The 22,734-nt window shown below is 43.8% G+C and overlaps 1 protein-coding gene across 1 annotated transcript; it reads right to left on the bottom strand.

Annotated features, from left to right (window-relative positions):
* Positions 1-6,130: 6,130 nt before the first annotated feature.
* On the bottom strand, positions 6,131-14,835 carry LOC112542679 (vomeronasal type-2 receptor 26-like). Its single transcript, XM_088128887.1, has 6 exons — positions 14,557-14,835; positions 12,930-13,199; positions 12,387-12,611; positions 11,335-11,562; positions 9,602-9,722; positions 6,131-7,041 (listed from the first exon to the last, which is right to left on the bottom strand). Exons 1-6 carry the CDS (start codon positions 14,833-14,835, stop codon positions 6,131-6,133), a joined length of 2,034 nt encoding a protein of 677 aa, XP_087985013.1.
* Positions 14,836-22,734: the final 7,899 nt, after the last annotated feature.

Here is a 22,734-nt window from a genome sequence, read left to right on the forward strand (position 1 = left end):
CCATATCTGGAAATGCCTTTTTTAAAATCGTTTAAACAACACCCTCTTTATATGCGGGAGACACACAGCTGAGTTCCTTGGCAAATAAATATCATTCTAGGAGAATGAAAGCTTTAATTACCTCCTCATTTCAGGAACCAGATTAAAGCATCCTTAAGAGATGGCACTGCTGTTCCCACTTGAACCATGGAGGGGAGCCCCCATCTCTTGGGGTCCTCATTCTTACTGTCTCCTGACTTCCTTCAAAGACAATTGTGGACACATCTCCAATTTCACCCAAACTATGCATTTGATTGAAGTCCGTCATTTATGGGAGATCCTACTTTTCCTCTTTTTCAGATGCAGAAAAATGCACCAAATGTCCAGAAGTTCAGCATCAAGTTCACTGTATCCCAAAGATAAAAACCTTCTTATCCTATCAAGAAAATCTGGGGATCACCCTGGCTTCTGTTGCCTTGTTCCTCTCTTTAATCACAGGCTTTGTCTTGAGAATCTTCATTAAATTCCAGGAAACTCCAATTGTCAAAGCCAATAATTGGGATCTCTCTTACATCATCCTCATCTCCCTCCTGTTTTCTTTCTTGACCTCCTTCCTTTTCATTGGCCAGCCAAGGAGAGCCACCTGCCTTCTCCGTCAAATGACTTTCAGCATTGTTTTTTCACTAGCTATCTCTTCGGTCTTGGCCAAAACAATCACAGTGGTGTTAGTGTTCTAGGCCACAAAACCAGGGAATAAAGTACAGCGATGGCTGGGGAAGAGCCTGGCCAACTCCATCATCCTTTCTTGCTCTGGTCTCCAAGTTGTCCTTTGTAGCATCTGGTTGGGCACTTCTCCCCCATTCCCTGATTCTGACCTGCACTCACTGTCTGGAGAGATAATCCTGCAATGCAATCAAGGGTCTGTTGCATGTTCTACATTGCACTTGGCTACATGGGCTTCCTGGCTGCCATCTGCTTCCTGGTGGCTTTCCTGGCCAGGAACCTCCCTGGGGCCTTTAATGAAGCCAAGCTGATCACCTTTAGCATGTTGGTCTTCTGCAGCATCTGGGTCTCCTTTGTGCCAACGTACCTGAGTGCTAAGGGGAAGTACATGGTGGCCGTGCAAGTCTTCTCCATCTTGGCCTCCAGTGCTGGCCTGCTGGGCTGCATCTTCATCCCCAAGTACTACATCATTCTACTAAGGCCAGATCTGAATGTAAAAGGACATTTGATCCTGAAATAAAATATAAACCATGACTTTTTGGGGTAGGTGTTTCCCCAAATTGTCAGTTAATAATATCACCCTTTGATCCTTTAATATTCCTTTAAAAAAAGAGGTTCACTTTGAAAATTATACTTAGAGAGAACTGGTGTAAGCTGTTTTATCACTGGCACTTTATTCAGTCATTATTGCTAAAATGAGTAGCTCCTTTCCCCCAAATGGTAGAAATGAAATGAGCAGATTGGATCTTCCTTCCATATGTGGTGGCCATGTTGCCAAGCTCAACAGTGTTGGAAAATAATTTGTTGTAGAATAAAACCAATTCTGATAGTTGTAGTTCCATGTCAGGTTGGGACATTTTTATTAAACTTCATCAAACCACACATTACTCCAAAATGCACTGAACTGGCCTAGCTTATGATAACAGCTGCAAGGATTTTATAGGCCTTGGAATGGGAAAAGATCTCAGATTCCCTCTCTGCAACCCTGGTTCATTAACTGTAGGCATCTGCTTTGAACTCTTGTATATCTTCCTATGTAAAATGTAAATCCAATCTTATTTGGAAATCATTTCAGGATTACAATTCTATACATGGAACTGTTGTTCAGTCATTAAGCCATGTCCGACTCTTCGTGAGCCCATGTACCACGTTGTGCCAGGCCTTCCTGTCTTTCACTGCCTCCCGAAGTTTGCTCAGTTTCATGCTCACTGCTTCAGTGATGCTATCTAACCATCTCATCCTCTGCTGTCCCCTTCTCCTTTGGCCTGCCGCATCTCAAATTTAAATTCCAGAGTAAACATTTTAATCTGACATGAAGTCTATACATTATTTAAAGTACGGTTTCAATGTATTGCTTGTTATTTGTAGCTTTCCTTTTCCTCTTTTGATTTCAACTGTGCAACCAAATATTTTTACACTTCAATGAAAGATGTCTTATAGAAACTGGGTACGAAATGTCTTATAGAGTCTAAGTGGTAAATGGTGTATGTGAATATATTAGCCATATGCCATCTTTGTTGTGTTGATTATGCCAGCATCCATCCACAGTGGCCACGTACGATTTATCACCAGCATCCCAATGAGACCACGCCCCAAACTCTCAGATGACTTTCCTCATGGTTTCATGTAGATGCTAAAAAGCATTGGGTACTATAATCAGCACCCACCAGGCTGGCCTCTTATCCCCCTCACAACAGACTAGAACTCTCTAGTGAGGAAGAAGAACCACCCTAAGGCACTGCCTACTGTCCCCCAACCCATGTAGGCAGTCCAGTGAGATCCCAGGGTCCATGGTCTCAAAAAGCTGCTGGGAGGTCTAAGAGGACAGTGAGAGTGACCAAAGCTATCTCAGACCAAAGCCAGATCGGAACCAAGGCTGAAAAGGATCCAGATAATCTACTGGTCCAGAGTACTGACTATTTGAGGGAGTCAGATAGACATGATCTGGACAGAAAACATTTTTCTCCTCACTTTACTGGTCTTAGTTAATGGGCCCAAGATGTCCATCCCATACCTGGAAAAGGGGACTGGCACTATTGGAAGGGTAGCATAGGGGCTTTATTCTGCTTTGAGCTAGGTCTGACCTTCTGACACTCAGGACAGGACAGGACTGGCAGTGCCTGACCACATCCTGGGTCAACATCGGCCAAAAGAACCTTGCCTTTATACATGCCAAGGTCTTCTCTGATACCAGATGGCCGGCCAATGGGCTTTCATGTGCCACGTTCTGTAGCTTAGCCCTAAACTCTCTGGCCCAGTTACTTGCTCCCTCATTTCCTGTGTGTTTGGGGTCCTTCTGAGCCTCACTGCCACCTCTCCTTTTCCCACAAAGATTGGTTTATTTTTGCAGACTATACCACTAGGCATGACCTCCTTCCAGCAGGAAGGCTGATCTGCTCTCGGCAGAGGACCTATGACTGCCTGCCATTCTCATCACAGGGAATTTCATCTCCCTCTGACTGTGAAGCTTCTGGCAGTTTCTCAGCACTTTTCTTTTCCTGCCTAGTTGTGCCTGATATGGGGGAAGGGGGCTCAGCTGAGTTGCTTGGAGAGGCTGCTAGCCTGCCAGACAACAGTCTCCTGGTGACGGACATGCCCATTCCCAACACTATATCATGTGGAAGACCCTTGATCACCCCCAGGATAGCAGCGATCTTCAAACCTTCTACCCACTTCTCTTGCTCTATAATGGGGATTTTCCGCATGTCCCCAAAGATGGCTGGTGTGGGTCTTCCGGGCTGTGTGGCCGTGTTCTGGAAGTTTTGTTTCCTAACGTTTCGCCAGCACCTGTGACTGGCATCTTCAGAGTGCAGGACACAGACAGGAGCAGTTCTCCCTGTGCCCAGGGTGATGTGGCCCTTTTGTGGGTATTTATAGAGATTTGGGGGGGGAAGGGGGGATTGTGTGTGTGGGGGGGGGTTGGGTTACTGAGTGGCTGCTTGTTTTGGTGTCAGCATCTGTGTGTATCTTCCTAGGGATTAGGCAGGGTTTTTTCTTCTATTGAATTGTTAACGAGGGGCTGCTGGGGTGATTAGCAAGTTCATTGTGTGAACTGTTCACATGTCCTGGTGGTTGAGCTGAGTTCGTTGACCTTTTGCAGGCTGTATTTTTCAGGATTGGTAGCCAGGTTTTGTTGATTTTTAGACTCTCCTCTTTTTTATTGAAACTGTGCTGGTGTTTGTGAATCTCAATGGCTTCCTGGTATAGCCTGGTATAGTGGCTGTTGGTGTTGTCCAGTATCTCTGTGTTTTCAAATAGGATTTTGTGTCCAGTGTGCTTGAGAGCATGTTCAGCTACTGCAGATTTTTCTGGTTGCTGTAGTCTGCAGTGCCTTTTGTGTTCTTTTATCCTGGTATGGATGCTGCGTTTTGTGGTCCCGATGTATACTTGCCCGCAACTGCATGGTATGCGGTATACTCCTGAGGCGGTGAGGGGATCCCTTTTGTCTTTTGCTGATTTTAGCACTTCTTGTACTTTTCTGGTGGGTCTGAAGATTGTTTGGAAATTGTGTTTTTCCATCAGTTTTCCCATGCGGTCTGTGACCCCTTTGATATAGGGCAGAAATACTTTGTTGGTGGGTGGCTGTTTTTCTTCTTCAGTCGCATGTTGTGTTCTTGGTTTGATGGCTCTTTTTATTTCATTCTTGGAGTAGCCATTTGCTTGTAGGACCCAATTAAGGTGGTTAATACTGGACAACACCAACAGCCACTATACCAGGCTATACCGGGAAGCCATTGAGATTCACAAACACCAGCACGGTTTCAATAAAAAAGAGGAGAGTCTAAAAATCAACAAAACCTGGCTACCAATCCTGAAAAATACAGCCTGCAAAACGTCATCAAACTCAGCTCAACCACCAGAACATGTGAACAGTTCACACAATGAACTTGCTAATCACCCCCAGCAGCCCCTCGTTAACAATTCAATAGAAGAAAAAACCCTGCCTAATCCCCAGGAAGATACACACAGATTCTGACACCAAAACAAGCAGTCACTCAGTAACCCAACCCCCCCACACACCCCCAATCCCCCCTTTCCCCCCCTTCAGATCTCTATAAATACCCACAAAAGGGCCACATCACCCTGGGCACAGAGAGAACTGCGCCTGCCTGTGCTCCTGCACTCTGAAGATGCCAGTCACAGGTGCTGGCGAAACGTTAGGAAACAAAACTTCCAGAACACGGCCACACAGCCCGGAAGACCCACACCAGCCATCGTATGCCGGCCGTGAAAGCCTTCGACAATACATTGAACTCCCCAAAGATGCTTTGGACTGTTTGCTTCCTTTTGGGGACAACCTTCCCAACCAAGACTCTCTGATTAGGGATTTGTGACTTCCTGTGTCAACTGGAACCTGCTGAGTGGTGTTCTTGCTCCTGACTGGGACCAGGGCCAGGGATTGTGCAGTTCTCTGAAGCCTCACATAGCTAGCTGTTTGCACCTCTTTCTTAGGGCACGTCTTGCTTCCATGACCAGACTTCCGACGTTTGAAACATTTCATGGGACCTGCCTTGTTTAAGCTTCGTTTGTCTTCCTGAGGGGCCTCTCTTCATACTTCCCCTTTTTAAGAAGGAAACACTGGCTCCTTTTTGGGGAGGAGAGGGATTGCTTTTCCCCAACATTTCTTTCTTCTGATCCTCAGTTTCCCCTCTTCTGGCAGCTTTCTCAGCTTTTTTGGCTGCTGCCTCAGAGAGTCTTATTGCCTCCACCCCAGTTTCTGGCTGGCGCTCCTGTGCCCAGAAACTAAGAGTTCTAAGTAGGATCTGTGTGAACTGCTCTAACACTGTCAGCTGTAATAGGTCCAACACAGTTCTGCCTGGACATCCACTGGTAACCAATGAACCGTTGCCTCCTCCAGGATATTCCTATCTCTTCTAGTATCTGCCTGGCTGCTTCAGGGTTGGGTTCCTTGGATTAAACGAGGCCATCTCTCAGGACCCAGAATGTGCACCTTCTCTGTCACAATGCCTGCACTCCAGAATGAGGTTCCCTCTGGGATCTGGATGGCTCCCACCCTGATGGTGTTTCAAAGAGCCAGAGAACATGCCCCCCTTGTAAGTCGTCACTTGTTGATGGGTTGTTGCATTGTTTTTCCTTAGTCTGGTGTTGGTGTTGATTTTATATTGTTTTGATGTATTGTAAGCTGCCCGCCATTTGGGATTGTGCAGCATCAAATTGAGCAAAATAAATGAATGAGTAACTAAACCTCTGACCCTAAAGCCAGTGACCCCCATTTATGTTCATATTATTAATCATTCTTATTACAGATTTATTTTATCTGTATGTTTTATCTGCTTATATATCCAATTATTCATCTATTCTCTCCTTACTTTCCCTGAAAAAGAATGAAATTTTTCTCCCATCAGGAATGTTCACATTCAATCAAAAAGATGGACTATAATAGTGAAAACAACATTTTGTATATAGTTTAGATTTTTACTTTTCTTGCTGTTGTTAGAAGCTCCTTTGTATTCAGATCAGGCCTTAGGATAATAATGTAGCATTTGGGGAAAAAGATGCATCCCAGCAAGCCAGCACTGGAGGCCAGGATGGAGAAGATCTGCACGGTCACCATATACTTCCCCTTGGTGCTCAGGTAGGTGGGGACAAAGGACACCCAGACACTGCAGAAGACCAGCATACTAAAGGTGATCAGCTTGGCTTCATTGAAGGCCCCAGGCAGGTTCTTGGCCAGGAAAGCCACCGTGAAGCAGATGGCAGCCAGGAAGCCCATGTAGCCAAGAGCAGTATAAAACATGGCAATAGAGCCTTCATTGCATTTCAGAACAATTTCTCCCAGATGAGATTGCATGTCAGAAGCAGGAAATGGGGCAGAGACTCCCAACCAGATAGAGCAAATGATAACCTGGATACTGGAACAACAAAGGATGATGGAATTGGCCAAGCTCCTCCCCAGCCATCTCCTCACTCTGTTCCCTGGCTTTGTGGCCAAGAAAGCCAACACCACCATGATTGTTTTGGCCAAGACAGAAGAGACGGCAACTGAGAAGATGATGCTGAAGGCTGTTTGTTGGAGAAGGCAGGTGGCTTTCCTTGGCTGGCCAATGAAGAGGAAGGTGGTCAAGAAGGAAAGCAGGATGGATACAAGGAGGATATAGGAGAGGTCCCGGTTGTTGGCTTTGACTATGGGAGTTTCTAGGAATTTAATGAAGATTCCTAAAACAAAGCCTGTGGTTAAGGCCAAAAACATGGCAATGGAAGCCAGGATAATCCCCACATAGTCTTTGTAGGAGAGGAAATTCACTTTTTTAGGGATACACTGATTTCGATATTTGTTTGTATGTTGATCTTTGGAACATTGGGTGCATTGTTCTGCATCTGTAAAGAACAAGAGTAAGAGAAGAACACGGGCCTGATTTATTGATTGATTGATTTAATTTATAAAACTTTCATGGCTGTCCATCTCATACAGTGATTCTAAGTGGTATACAACAAGCAATAAAAACATGATAGAAATAAAATAATTTATTGACTATACTGCTTGTTTTTGAACAACCCATTGTATTTTGTGAGTGTGTGAAAATATACTGATACCCCAAAACAAGACAGCAAACTCTGAAAAGGCTAGTTTGTACATGCATGCATGCTGATGAGTGGGGAAATTTCTAGAGATAACAAACAGGGTTAGGACTGATGAAATTCATTGGAAGAAGACATGTAATATTAGTTGCTACCTAGAGCGGTAGAGGGTTTTGGGGTTTTCTTTTTTTCTCTTTCTCTTTTTCTTTTTCTTTGTTCTTTCTTTCTTTCTTTTTTTGATGGGCTGGGGAGAAATTCCCTCCATTTTAATCTTTTTGTTGATTTTTTCCCTCATTCTACCTTTTTAATATTTGTTTTTGCTAGTAAGTTAATTTTCCCAAATAGATATAGATATAGGTATTTCAGCAATATTGACATTTTTGTGTCAACTGTGCTCTGACATGCCATTTGGGGTGGGGGTGGAGACTTTTAATTTCTGTATCATCAGAAAAGTGTGGAACTTGGACAGTGGAGAATGTCTGCTCTAGCTGTGGCTGGAGAAAATCACAATTTCATCCCCTCTCTATTTATCTCTGTCTCTCTCTCTCTCTCACACACACACTATTTTATATACATACAGACCTACATATATACATATATTTACTCAAGTTTTGAACCAAGACAAGCAATAATCCAAGTACTGCAGGTAATAGTGAATAAGAGCAATGCTAAGAGATTTGGTTTCATTTATACTATTATTAAAAAGTAACGACCAAAAATATTTAAACTAAACAATGCACACTAAAATAGAAGGAAAAACAACCAAAAAACAGAGGAGAAAAATGAAGAAGGAAAAAAGTCATACAAGTGATAAAACAATAAACAACAAAAAAGAACCCTTAGCAAATAGTTTGATGATGCAATACAATTAACATTTTTGAGGGTTTTTTTAATCCACTGCTTTTCTACATATTTATTCATTTCAATTGGTATGGCCTTGAAATGGGAGGCCATAAACTCAAAGCCACTATGTTCTTCCCCATTCAAACATCCATAGCCTCCAGATACGTAGACAGAATCCCCATAGCATTACTTGGTGGGCTAAGAGTGGAGATATAAACCTAGGTAAGGCATATTGATGATGCTGCACTCCATGCTGTTGGATGACCTCAACCAGTCCAAACCAAAGGAGTGGGGAGCAAATCAGGAGCTATGCCCTAGACTTCTTTCCCCCATGAACACCAACGAAAACCAGCCCCAGATGAAGGAAGAGAACCAGTGCAACATAGGGCAGCCCACTCCCAACCCCTATAATCTGTGGTGAACTTTAGTCGGCCTCTTTTGTGCCAGTGAGATGTCAAGAAGAACAAGGATGGACACACCAGCCCCATTGAACTGTCACCAGAGCTCATCTAGAAGTGAAATCAGTGCCATTTTAGTTCTGTGCCCCAGGTCTGAAACTCAGCTGGAAGAGTCCAGATAATCTGCTTCCTCCAGAGTTCTCTGGAATTGCCATGTGACTACCTTCTCCACAATCTTTCTTATAAGAGAAAAGTTGGAGATTTGACAGAAGCTTGAGCAAAGTCTAGCACAGTTGGGTCTAGCAATAGCTTCCTGAGGACAGGGCAAACAACTGCCTCCTGAAGGGATGGCAGAACCACCCCCTTTCTTAAGGAAGAATTCACCATCTCCAGAACCCAAACAGATGTCTCTCCCCAGGAAGCCTTAGCCAAACAGGAGGGACATGGACCTAAGATGAAGGTGGCCCAGTTAATAGTCCCAAATAGTCATCAGGACAAATAGGTTCAAATTCCTCCCAGATAACCAAGCCAGACTGAGCCTCAGTCACTTCCATGGAACCTGCTTCAAAACTAGAATCCAATTTGGAGCAAATCCAAGTGACTTTATCCAACAGATGTCTAGTGAATTCCTCACATTGACCTTGCAAGTGAACCTCCAAGCCATCTCTTCCCAGGGCTTTGCACTTCACAAAATAATTTTTTGTTGATCCATCTAATTTAAAAGTAGAATATACTACCCACTGTGTAAAGAATAAAGAATAAAGCAGATTGTGGTGACTCTGAAGGAGCTTTTATTTAAAGTTCCAATATAATAAGGATGTCAGGTAAGTTGAATCCGAGATGGAGAAGAATAACAATTGTGTCATAATTTGACCCTGATGCTTCCTTTTGTAATCAGTCCCATTTTATCCTCTCAAAAACCCTGTGCACTTGATGAGAGGGACAGAGTGTGATTGACTCAACACTATCCACCATGAAGTTCTTGATTCTACATTATTCCCAACGAGTACAGATTAGCTTGGATCACATTGTGAATTTCAGAGGATATTCAGCAAAGAATCTTGAAGAAAGACCCAACTTTAGAAGCACATTTTAATGCCCTTCCTGAAGCCACCTACCTTCCAAGGTGGAGACGGTCCCTTCTGCACAAGGAATGCAGTCGTAGCAGCAGGTGGGTTTCCCTTCCTGAGCCACCTTCATGAATCCGGACTGACAACTTTCCACACACCTGGAGGGAGGCAGGGGCTGAGCAGAAGAAAGAACATGAAGGCAAAGGAAATGAAAGACAGAATAAAACCTTCTCTAGACTTAATTCCAAGCCAGGGGTGACCAGGCAGAAGGATGGATAGAAGGCATTTACAGATAACTATCCTTTCATTTATATATCCAACGATTCAGACGACACCCAGTTCACTCCATATTTAGCAAATTCCACAATCCCCCAAATTAATGAACATAGGAATGAAATGCATATTATCATAAGCATTTTTAAATTAAAAACTTAATCACATCTCAGATATGGATAGAATATATTCTTAACCACAAACATTTTAACTGCTCTTAGCTTCTGATTATTCCTAAATCAAATATGGAACATCAACAGAGTCCTCCAGTAATCAGATGGATCAATTATCAAATAATCCCTACATAGCGTATAAATTTTTTTTTTTTTTAAAAAATGTCCCTCATGATCAAAGTTTGTTCCTAAAGAGAAAACTAGCTGCTTATAATCAAAGGGCATTAAATACCCTATATTCTACTATAAAAGAATGTACCATAATTCCACTTCTTTTGCTACTTCTAGAAAGATTTAAAGGACATGAGAGAAGAACATTTATTTATTTATTTTTACTGACAATGAAACAGAGATGCCTATACATATTTAAATGCTTTTTTGGATGGGCAGTTTGTCTTAATAATCATAAAAAATCAGCACCACAACTGCTAGAAATCAAAATGCAGAGATACCTTTCGTTTCTCTTCTCTACCATTTCCTTCTCTCAAGGATTAGAAGATAAACTCTCTGGGCGTAGGAACTTTTATTTTTCTACTCTTCAAAGTGCCATGCACACTCATAATGACATATTTAAAACAATAGCTGAAGAAATGCTGGACGAGAAGAAATGTAAGCTAGAATTAAAATGACCAGGAGAAACTTCAACAAACTCCCATCTGCCATTGATGCCAGTTAGAAACAAGGCAGACTTAAGGAACATTTGTATAGGAATGTAAGCAGTGCCCTGCTGGATTGGGCCCTTGGCCCACCTAGTCCAGCAGTCTGTTCTCACAGTGGGGAACCAACTGCACGAGGAAGCCCACTAGTTTCCCAGCAGGCAGCCTTCAGAGGCAGTCAGACTGCCATAAAGGCTAATAGCTAATAGCCTTGATCCCCGTGACTTTCAGGAATTGATCCAACCCCTTTTTGAAGCCAGCCAAGCTGGCAGCCAGCACCGTGTCTTATGATATGTGAATGAAGGTGAAAATCATCCTAAAATAATCTCAGTGCCAGCTGAACATAAAAATGGATACCTTTGAATTGTGCTGCTGGAGAAGAAGGTTAAGAACTGCTGGGAGTTCAGGAGAAGAAATAATTCAATAGAGCTGGAGTAAAACAAGAAGTCTCAGAGAAAGACTAACTGTGAAGCTAAAGCTCAAATATTTTGAACACGTATCTTGAAGGAAAGAGTCATTGGAGTGGGCTTTGAACTTTGGAAATAATGGAAAGTGATCAAAAAAGAAGCCAAGAGCACACACGGTGGCTCAGGACTATGGCTCATGACAGAGGGATATAGAATGTAGAATTAAGATAGAGGTTAGGAGATGAAGAAATACTGTCAGTGATCTGCTCCACCTGGTTGAGCCATTTGGGCCACATAACGGCATCCTGGCTGATGCAGAGTTTAGGTTTCAGAGACTCCCGTCTTGTGAAACTTCCATATTTTATCCTGATGATAGTACGATTGGGAAACTTCACCCAGGCAATAATGTCAAAATCAGCCACCAGTTCTCCGTACTCATCCAAATATACTCTCTTTGTGGAAGTGTTGTGAAACTGGGTAGTTTGGAGGAAAGGGTGAAGCTTGAATGTGAAAGAAAACAGAGAAAAAAGGAGAGTTATTCTGACAGGGAATGTCATGGTTCATTCTCAGACTGATGAAGATGCAGGAGACAATTGCAGAAAGAAGCCACCGCAAGCTTCTGGGTTAGAAGTGAAGAGATCCACCTCTACCCTGGTTCACAGAAAGGCAGTGAGGAAGAAGACAAAGAAGTCTCAGCCCTCATGCTCATCCTTGGGGTCTACCAAATCATTCCGTTGCTGGAATTTTATTGTTTATTTGTTAATTTATTTCACTAGACTTAAAAGCCGCTTCAATCGCTGACCAACTCCAAGCATCTTACAATCATATCCTGCATAAACAGAAATAAAGCAGATATTTACATCCACAAATTCAGTACAATACTAGTAAAATGGTACCATGTTGAGGAACCATGAAACTTAAATCAACTCATTCCCAGGAAGAACCTCTCTCAATGCATCTCCTCCTCAAAGGTCTGCAGAAATAACTGAGTTTTGGTTGCTTTCCTACATCCTGGTAATATAAGGGCAGGATCAACCTCTGGTGAGATGCTGTTCCAAAGAGGGGGCTGTGGCTGAGAGGCATCACCTCTGAGAAGCAGATGAGTTACTTGAAGAGAGAGATCTGGAGCACCTAACTGGACAGGCAGAAATTATTGGAAACAGGTAGTCTCAAAGACTTCTGGAGCCATGAAGGGCTTTAAAAATGACAACCAGCACCTTTGAATTGCATCCCAAAGCCTACAGTAACCTGTGCAACTCTCTGAGTAGCAGTGTTAAGTGGGAGAAAAGAGGCAGAGTTGTCTGTGTTTGGGAAAAAGAAATACCTGCCATGGCTGCAGCTTTTCACCTTCTAACCTCTTCTTGTGCTTCATGACCATTCTCTTGGATCTGGATGAATATGCAGCATTTATGGAGGTCACAACATCCCACACAGCACTGTAGATGTTGTAAGTGTCCACAGCCAAGATCCTTTCAACCACTCCTTGGGGCAGGATTTCCACTTTCTCCTTCTCTCGGCATCTGGTCCAGCCTTTCACAGCCAAGGGATGCTTTGCGTATGAACATAGAAAAGCGTCATCTGCAAATCTCTTGATTAAAGTATAAAAATGTTGGAAATCATCATACTTTGTTCTTTTCTCAGATTGGATAAGAAAGGAAAAAATGCTATGGGTGTATTGGAAAGTTAGATGAAAAGATTTGATCTCAAAAATGAGGTCCCACAAAGCAGTTGTGATCCAGATTTTTCCTACAATGGGCTTTGTCAAGGATGCAAGGATATATTGTATAATGAATATTCCCTCAATGAAGGAAAGAGCTTCAGCATAATAAAGGTATACATTGACTTGGCTCCACTGAAGGAAACTTACGGCATCAAGCTCCAGATTTTCAATATCTAGTGAGATGGTTTGGGAGAAAACAACACAAATATTATTCTGGATGAGCACTGGCTTAAAAGTTCTGATGAACTGCTCTCCGTTGTCAGTGTCAGCAACAATAAGACCAATCAATGTCCACTTGAAATGCTGCAGCAATTTGATAATTCCCAGGTATTGGACCCCTTCTTTAGGGACTGTCTGGTAGAAAAAAGGGAATTTGGTCCTGTCGCTCAGAGATGATGAAGCAAATGCATAGCTGATCTGAAAAAAAGGAAGCTTTGTTTTGTGTGAATCCATTACCCAAGTATTTGCCACTCAAGTATTACGGTATGGCTTCTACTGGTGGAAGGATGTTCTACATTTGGATAGACAAAAATCAAAGGCGTCAGGGTAGGACCTGCCCAGTGCTACTGGGTGATAATATTTATGAAAAGGATCTGAGTGTCTTAGTGGATCACAATGTGAACATCAATCAAGAGTGCCTCCACTGCAAAAAAAAAAAAAAAAAAATGCAGTCCTCAACTGCATCAACAGAAGATTAGTGCCAAGATCAAGAGGAAGGATGTTCCCCTTTCCTCTGCATTGGTTCAGACTGCCCCACAATGTTGCATCCAATTCTCAGCACTAAAGTTTTTGAAGAACATTGACAAACTTGTGTGCGCCTAGAGGAGAGCAAATCAAGAAGAGAAGAGGCTGGGAAGAATAAACCTGAGGAACAGTTGAAGGTGTTGGGCATGTTTAGCCTGGATGAAAAAAGACTACCAGGAGACCTGATAGCTATCATCAAGTGTATAAGGGGCTGCATGTGACAGATGGGGCAGAATTGTTGGGATTTGATGGAGAAGGAAGAACAAGAAGCAATGGATATAAGGAAAAAATCCTAATGGTAAAAGCTGTTCAACAATGGAATGGGCTTCTTGAAAAGGTGATGGACTCATCTTTGCTGGAGCTGTTTCAAGAGAGCCTAGATGACCATTTGAGGTTGGAATAGTGGTGGGTTCCTGACTGGACTAGATAATCCTTAAGGACCTTTCCAACCCTCCAATTCTGTGACTCTTTGATTCTTATTACTAGGAAGGTCCTATGGCGGGATTGCTGCTGACTCTGCTCATCTCCTCTGAATATGTTATGGGGAAAGACCTTGAGGGATGAGGGGAAGAGATGTTGGCTAGGGAACATTCAGATAAAAGGGAGAGGAGCCTGCAACTGCATAACGGGCAAAGAAATTTAAAAAGATCCACCCTAATGTATCAAGCTGTTAAAAGTGATGGTGGGAGATTTTTATTTTCGGACTTTGAAGGTTCTGTTAATGTAGCCTTACAATAAAGTAGAATGAGCTCATCTGGTCATGCTTCCTGTCTGGTTTACCTGGAAGGTCTGACAGAATGGTCCATCAGGGAAGGGTTTTCCTCCAGCCTAAAGCCAACCCCCAATCTGGATTGGGTCTATGTTGTGGGATGAGATGACTGCATTAATGTGAACTCCTCTGTGACTCCCAGTCCTCTCATAATCTCCCTGGTACCTGTTATTTCTACAGGAGGAAAAAATCTCCCCTTAAACTTCTAGGCAAAGAACTTTGAGCGGAATTCAGTCAGCAAATAATTACACAGATACACACCTGTGGAATTTTGTAGATGCCCAGCATGGTTGAAATCTGAATTGAGTAGTCAGAGTCGGTCCCTTCAAGAACAACCAATATGTTTTTCTTATCTCCACAACTGTAATTTGGAACATTGGCCTCCCCAACTGAAAGCAGGTCCAACAGAACCTCTGAAGTCATTCTTGGGTCAAAATAATTGTCATGGATGGTGTAGCCCAGGGAGATATTGGGTAAGGACAGGGGACTCTGGTTGATCTCTTGGATGGCGATCTGGAAGGACAGGAGTTTCCAATACATCATGGATCCTTTCCTGCAAATATATCGTATTGTTAATTGATTTGAGGGAGGTGGCTTTGATTTATCTCTAGGGAGACAAAGGCAATATGATTCTCCCCATCGTGCTGAGAGGCAACACCGTTTTCCTTAATAACGCATTTGGCAGGACCTCATAGTCTCAACCGAGAGTTGCAAGATGAGAAGAGGCTTCCAGAAGCTGACTAAATAATGCTGTGCATGCAAAGTCCAGGTTCAGGAGCCTCTTTGAGGCATTACAGTTGGTAGATGAGTCTGTCGGACCAGGCAAAGGACAGCAAATGGGCTGTTTTGCTTCCCTCTCAGAAATAAGGAAGTCATGTTGCCATCATGGATCCTTTTCTGGAAATATATCGCCTTGTTAATGGATCTGGGGGAGGTTTGTAGAAAACAACTTTGATAAAAAGTTGCTTTTTAGTGAGATGGATGGTGACAAATTTGATATATAAATAAATAAAAATAAACATAAAGATGACTGAATGACCTTAATTCAAGCCCAGGCAAAGACATAGTCTCAACAGAGAGTTGCAAGATGAAAAGAGGCTTCCAGAAGCTGACTGAAGGTGCTGGAAAAGAATTCTGGAGGTCATGCTGCTTCCTCAGTTGTATAAAGGTTGCTTGTCTGGGCTGCCTTGCAAGGCTGACCTAATCCAATATAATCTAAGATTGGCTGCCTGGTTGTGTCAAATCTGGTGAGCTGTTTCCCCCCATTACTTTCATGAGAAGTCAGAGGATTATTGCCAGAGACAACAGAAGCAGGATGAGGATCAGCAAGAGGGGCAGGATAGTTCTCATGCCAGGATAGTTTTCAGCCAACTCAAGAAGGATTGGACAGCACTCCATCTCAGCAGAGTAACATTTACACACACACACACACACACACACACACACACCACTTTCTCGGTTCCACACCCCAGCAGAGTTTTTCTTTCAAACCTTTGCTTCTTAACCACTGATATCTAAACTACTGATAATTTTCAGAAGGAGGCTGGGTGGAATGGGCCTCCTCTCCTTAACTCAGGAAAAAGCTCATGAGAAAGAGAAGAGAGAGCAAAGAAGGACATACAGCCACCAACATCTAACCAAATGGGAACTGCAATGAGGAAAGGAATCGAGGATCTCGGCAGGTGTTTTCCAGCACTGGAGCATTCCTAAGGTTAGGCTCAGGAACCAAAATAAAATAAAATAAAAACATTTCATACTAATTAGTTCTCTTTCAATATTGGATTGAGTAGGATGGGATGGGTTGGGCTTAGACAAAGTCTTTGGCCAACACGGCTTCACTCCCAGTTAGCATCACTGACTATTTTACAGTAACTGAATTATTGTCAGCTGAACAATTTATTTGAACATTTAACCGGTAATAGCGCAATGCCTTCAGATGCATCCATGTCCTTCTTTTATTCTGTTTTGGTGGGACCCAGATTCATTGCCAGAAGGGTGACTGGAACTTAAGACCTGAAAGATCAAGAAAGCCTATTTTAAAGTGTGGGAACACTGGATACAGTGCATAGTTTTTGAGGAGATCTGCTCCTCCTTTGCTGAAGAACAACTGCACTTCACACACATTCATGCTAGCATAACATCTGAGTCCTAGAAGATAAAATCCAACTGGTCCCATTCTTAAGGCAAGATCTAAAATGCAGAATTGCTGGGGTTCTAGCACACCCCAGAGTGACTTACAAGACAACTGCAGGAGTAGGAATCCTGCTGAAATTATATGGTGTAAATGAAGTACTTGTTGCAGAAATGAGCCCACCAATGAGATAATCTCCTGGCCTGCAATGATTCCATGGATCTGCTTCATCCCTCTCCCAAGTCAAGGGGCATTTGACTTTCAGCATCTGGTAGGCTGTTAGAGGCAGCTGCATCAAGAAGAGAAGCAGGAGCACCATCCTTGCTAGACCTGGAAGGCTACCTGGTCCTGCTGTGTCAGAAACTCTAAGCGAGTCAATCAGTCAATGATGGTAGAAGCCACAGACCTGTCCCAGCAGGACTGAGGTTTTGATCACTTGGCTAAGAGAGATGGGACCCACCCAAGACTTGTGTGAGGGTAAGATCACTGATGCAGCCCCTCCCCTCCCATAAAACTCATCCCAGAGCCTCTGGGGCACATGGGAAGGATTTATGCTTCTGGCCTTTCTGTGCAAGCAATCTCTTTGTGTTGTCCCTTAGTTTGATGTTTAGGCTGAGAGTTGAAAAAGTCCCCAGAGAGTAGATGGAAAAACAACTAAAAATCACTATCATTTTGTTAATTACAAAGAGAAGCCTCGCTTTGCTGACCTCCTGAACTTTGGGGTGAATCCACCCCAAAGAATTTCTGATGTAACTCGTAACTGTGTCCTGGTGGGCAGAGCAGAGGATGGCTCCAGCCTTTCCAAAGGGTTTCCTTCACACCAGCCAGGACCAAGAAATAAATCACTCCTTCCATCTTCTTTAAGGAAATACATCTTGCTTAATTCATAGAACAATAGTGTTGGAAAGTTTAGAGGTCATCTAGCCTAACCATCTGTGTGGTGCAGGATCCACCAGAGCAGAGTATTGACCCTACTTTTAAATGCCACTATTCATTTTCCTGGCCTGTGCACATCAGTACATCAGTTGACTCTAAAGTAGTAGTAGTAGTAGTAGTAGTAGTAGTAGTAGTAGTAGTAATAATAATAATAATAATAATAATAATAATAATAATATTTTAAAAAAGAGTCATTGGTCTTCCTCAAGAAGCCATCACTGGACCCAATGATTCTGGACAATTTTCATGCAGTATCCAATCTTCCTTTTTTAGAGAAGATTGTAGAGAAGGTGGTCACACAACAGCTTCAGAGGGTCCTGGATGAAGCAGATTATCTGGACCCCTTTCAGTTGGGATTCAGGCCTAGATATGGGCCTGAGTCACACTTTTTGATGACCTCTGGTGAGATCGGCTTGGGGGTAGTAGGTCCATCCTTGCACTTCTTGACCTCTCAGTGGCTTTCAATACCATCGACCATGGTATCCTTCTGCACTGCCTACAGGAGATGGCAGTCAGCGGCACTGTACTGCGATGGTTCTTTTCCTTCCTCAGTGGCCAGTTTCAGTTGGTGTTGACTGGGGGCAAGAGGTCCTGCCCTCGGCCTCTAAATTATGGGGTGCTGCAGGGTTCGGTACTCTCTCCGCTCCTATTTATCACCTGCATGAAGCCGCTGGGTGAGGCCATCCATCACCATGGGGTGAGGTATCATCAATATGTTGATGTTATCCAATTATGCATCTCTGCCCCTGGTGAAGTAAGTGATGCTGCCCTCCAGAAGGGAAAGCATTACTGCCTGCCCTTGACAAGGCCATCTGTGTTTGCAGAAAAATAAGATTTAGGAAATATTTGGCCAGAGCACCCTTAGTACCTCAAACCAATGAGCAATAGAGTTCTGGGGCTCAGGCCAACTCCTTCTGAATCCATATCAGCTCTCTTTTTTTAACCAGTCTCATGGCATCCACATATCCCAGCTGACTTAGATATTGAGGGAAAACTATAGGTAGCAAGCTTTTGTTCCATAACTAATTGCCAACTGCAGGGGTTCTGGGATGGCCAGAACTCCAAACACCAGTCATAACCACCATTCATTCAGTGTCACCGTAACTTTGAATGGTCATAGGTCGAGGACTACCTGTATGTAGCTTTTGCTATGCGATGTGCTCATTTATTTATAATGGCAGGAGCCAGCCTTTTCTTTTGATAAAATGGCATTACTACTGCCTAGACAATCTTTCATCATCCCCTTAAACTTTTTGTAAATGTATAAAGAATATATTGCAACACTCTGAATCATGTCTGTTCAGCTGTTTAAAGAGTACTACTGAAGGAGAATTTGGGGGTCAAAGTAAAAGTCCCCCCAACCAAAGACATCTTCCCAGGGAAACAAAGCATGTTCTTGGCTATGGGGTCTCCAATTAGGCAACTCTTTCTGGGCATCTGGAGGATAAAATTGCTTGGATCCGTTCCCAGTTGGATGCCAAGTGTGGGGCATGGTGTGTGGAGATGCCTGGGGATCGTGCTTACCCTGTTATCTGGGAACAGTTTGATCCTGTTGGGTCTGAGGATGTGGACAAGGTCCTCTGGTCTGTAAATGCCACCACTTGTCAATTAGATCCATGCCCCTTCTGTTGATTAAGGTAGCTCAGGAGGTAATATGTGGGTGGGTCCAGAGAAGGATGAATTCATCTTTGAGAGAGGGAGTGTTTCTGGCTGCCTTTAAAGAGGTGCTGGTGCACCCCCTCCTCAAGGAACTGTTGCTGGATCCCACCATACTGGACAATTTTCATCCAGTCTCCCGCCTTCCCTTTTTAGGGAAGGTGGTTGAGAAACTGGTGGCATTGCAGCTCCAGAGGATCCTGGATTGAATGGATTATCTGGACCCTCTCTCAACACAAAATTGAAGTTTCAGATTTCTTTTTCAACTTCTTCAGAAGAGAATCTATAAAGTTTTGAATCTTAAACATACTAACTTCCCATTTAAATATATACCATCTGGACAAACAGTGAGATGTGACAGAGGGAAATCTGGTCAGGCTTTCAAGATTGTGTTACAATACAATAATATAACACAATATCATAATACAATGCAATGATAATACAATAATGAAGTAGCATTTCTGGAATCTTAACTTTTTCTCAACTTGGTCTACCTAGAAAGGCTGGGATTAACCTTAAGAGTCTGTCCAAATTTTTCCCATCCCTTAGACTAAATAAAATGAAGGCAGGGTTATTTTGAGTTAATTTCTCACACTCTTTACATCTCTGGAGTACTAATTGAGAGTCTTGGTGGTCCCAGTTTATAATATCCACCATATTATCCACCTAGTTCATAATATCCACCAACCACTTGTCAAAAACTGTTCCAATGAGTACCATTTTTAATTTTTATTTATTTATTCATCATGTTTATATTTATATAGCCGCCCATCTCACAAACCGTGACTCTGGGCAAAGTACAATAAAAAACAAGCCATAAAATGAACAACATTAAAAGCATTCCACAATTTTAAAAGCATCAATTTATTAAAAGACTAAGAGAGAGTATATACCATGTTCCAGGCAATGTAGCCATCTCACCTATTCACCATTTCCTTATCTTGAGGATAACTATGTTTGCTTTGCTCTACTAGTATGTTTTGCTAGAGAAACTCTGCCTCAAGGGGATAGATGGGACATTTGACCTGGGGAACAAAATCCAAACCTCCATCATGAAAGATGTAATTTCCTCCCAGTCAAGCTCAACTCCTGTGATTTCATGGCAGATCCATGTATTTTTCTTCACTCTTCCTTTCTCCAGTTTTTTTTCCCCAATGATCCATTGGATATGGGGAGGTATGGCAGGAGGCAGGGGGCGGGCCGCTCTAGGGGAATGCATCCACAGTGTTTATTGCTGGTGCCACGCTCCAGCCCCCTGTGCTCAGTCCCAATTCCTGGTCAGTGGGTCATCGGGGGCCTTGGCTTTTAGCGGCAACTGCTGAGTGCCAGGTCAGCCTGTAATAAGGCCTCCCTCATCTATGACTTGATCACAAATGAGAGGCTGGCCTGGTATTTATCACTGAAACCTGATTGGTTCCTGAAAGGGGGGTGCTCCCCTCGCAGAGATGTGCCTAGCCAGGTTTCAGGTGTGGCATCAGTTGCGACTCCAGGGCAGGGGTGTGGTGCGGTGCGGTGACCGTCATCCGGGAGTCTCTGTTGGCTTTCAGGGCTGCTGCTGCTCAGATTGCTGGATGTGACACCCTGTTTACTAAGTTGGGTTCTAGGGATCAGTTGGGAGTGTTGCTGCTGTTCCAGCCTCCCTGCTGCATAGCAACCTCCCTGCCTGAGCTCCTTGACTCCATTGGGCTGGTGCTTGAGTTTCCTAGGCTTGTGGTCCTGGGGGACTTCAATTTGCATTCTCTGGGAGTGGGGTCTGGGGTAGCTTGGGAGTTCGTGGCCTCCATTTAATTTAGGAATTTAATTAGGAATATAATGTCAGAGGAACTTGCAGAATGTTAAGAGGGATGGAGTTAACCTCATTTCCAGAGGGAGAAGATTCCTTAAGGCAGGCACCATGGCAGAGAAGGCCTGCCGCCTGGGACCCACCAAACATAGTTCCCTGACAGACAGGACAGGCAGCATGCCCTCTCTGCCAGATCTGATGGGACAGGCAGATATAATTGGGAAGAGGTGGTCCCTCAGATAGCTCGGCCCACGTCATAAAGGGCTTTAAAGGTTAAAACCAGCACCTTGAGTTGGACCCAGAAGCAGACCGGCAGCCAACTCAGCTCACAGAGCAGAGGTGTAGTGTGTGCTGTTCTAGGGGCACACATAACTGCCCGCACAGTTTTGCATTGGCTGAAGCACCTGGATACTCTTCAAGGGCAGCCCCAAGGCCTGACACTGGATAACGGTTGTACACCTGATCTAGCTTTTCTTTCAGAGCAGTGGCAATGTGATCTGGAACTGGGGGAGTTTTCAGTTACTTCTCTGTCCTGGCCAGATTACCTCTGTTCTCTAAGCTAATTACCTTAGTTCTCTGGCACTACCTCTGCTGCAGGAAGGTGAAAGCTATTCTAGTAGTCTGCCCTAGGCAACTAGTGGATCCTGAAGGGTTCCAGATGGAGCTTGGGTTGTCCCTGATGGACTGTTCCGGTTGAGGCTTTAACTGCTGCCTGGAATGTAAGGGTGGTGGCAACCTTGGATTGGATTGCGCCCATGAGGCCTCTCCCACCTGCCGATTCCATTGCTCCCCATGGTCTACAGAAGAGCTGAGGGGGATGAAACAGGTGAAAAGATGCCTGAAGTGTCACTGGAGGTCAACAAGGAGCAAACCTGACTGAACACAGATGAGAGCCGCTATTAAGACCTACCTTGTGGTGGTAAGGGTGGTGAAGCATCAGTACTGATCACCTTTGGTTCTGGATGGGGTGGCACTGCCCCAAACAGACCCACTATGAAATCTGGGGGTTCTCCTGGACTCACAGTTCCTGCTTGAAGAGCACGTGGGAGCCATGGCCAGGAGGGCCTTTGTGCAACTCCATGCTGTGTGCCAGTTGCACCTGTTCCTGGGCCAGGAGGCTCTGCTCATGGTCACACAAGCCCTGGTCACCTCTTGAATGGATTACCGTAATGCACCCCTTATGAAGCTGCCCTCGAAGAGCATCTGGAAGCTGCAGCTGGTAGAGATTGCAGTGGCCAGGGAATTAAGTGTGCTCCTCAATCAGTGCATGTTAAACTTCTGCTCTGCCAGCTGCATTGGTTGCCAGTGTGCTTCCGGGTGCCATTCAAGCTGCTGGTTATGACCTAAAAAGCCCAATATGGCATGGGACCAGGTTATTTGAGGGACTACCTCTCCCTGGTTACATGTACCCATCCCATCAGGATTAACAGGAGAGGCATGTTATGGATCCTATCTATGAAAGAGTGTCATCTGGACCCAGGATAAGAGCCTTTTCTGCAATGGTGCCTGCCCTATGGAACATCATCCCCCCATACCTTAGATTGGCCCTGGCCCTTCCAGCCTTTAGGAAGGCCCTGAAGACATGGCTTTGCTGCCATTCTGGCAATGGTGGGGAGCTCTTACAATGGCTGTGTTAAGCTGATGTAGGATGAATTCTCTTGCTAAGCATGATTTTTTTTTAAATTGGTTATGGACAGTTGTTATTAATATTTTTTATGGGTTTTTAATTTTTTATTGGATTGAAGCTTCCCAGAGTCACTTTGATGAGATGGGCAACCATACAAATTAAATAAATAATAATGATAATAACCTGTCCAAGTTCTAACCTGGCCTGATCCTGCTTAGCTTCTCTGTCCAGCACAAGGTGCCACTTGCCAAGACCCACCACCATTTGGTATCTCCAGTCCTGCTGAGATTTTAGGGGAGGGACAAA

This window comes from Python bivittatus, unplaced genomic scaffold (assembly GCF_059951505.1).
Source record: "Python bivittatus isolate LINGU-HERP-01145 unplaced genomic scaffold, Pbiv_v1 ctg000820_np1212, whole genome shotgun sequence".
NCBI classification, from domain to species: domain Eukaryota; kingdom Metazoa; phylum Chordata; class Lepidosauria; order Squamata; family Pythonidae; genus Python; species Python bivittatus.

Coding starts and splice junctions, on each gene's coding strand:
- LOC112542679 (XM_088128887.1), bottom strand. CDS start 14,835: ATGTATTGGAAACTCCTGTCCTTCCAGATCGCCATCCAAGAGATCAAC. Junction 9,723..11,334: donor GGCCCAAATGGCTCAACCAG/GTGGAGCAGATC, acceptor GCTCAGCCCCTG/CCTCCCTCCAGGTGTGTGGA. Junction 7,042..9,601: donor GACCGTCTCCACCTTGGAAG/GTAGGTGGCTTC, acceptor TGTTCTTTACAG/ATGCAGAACAATGCACCCAA.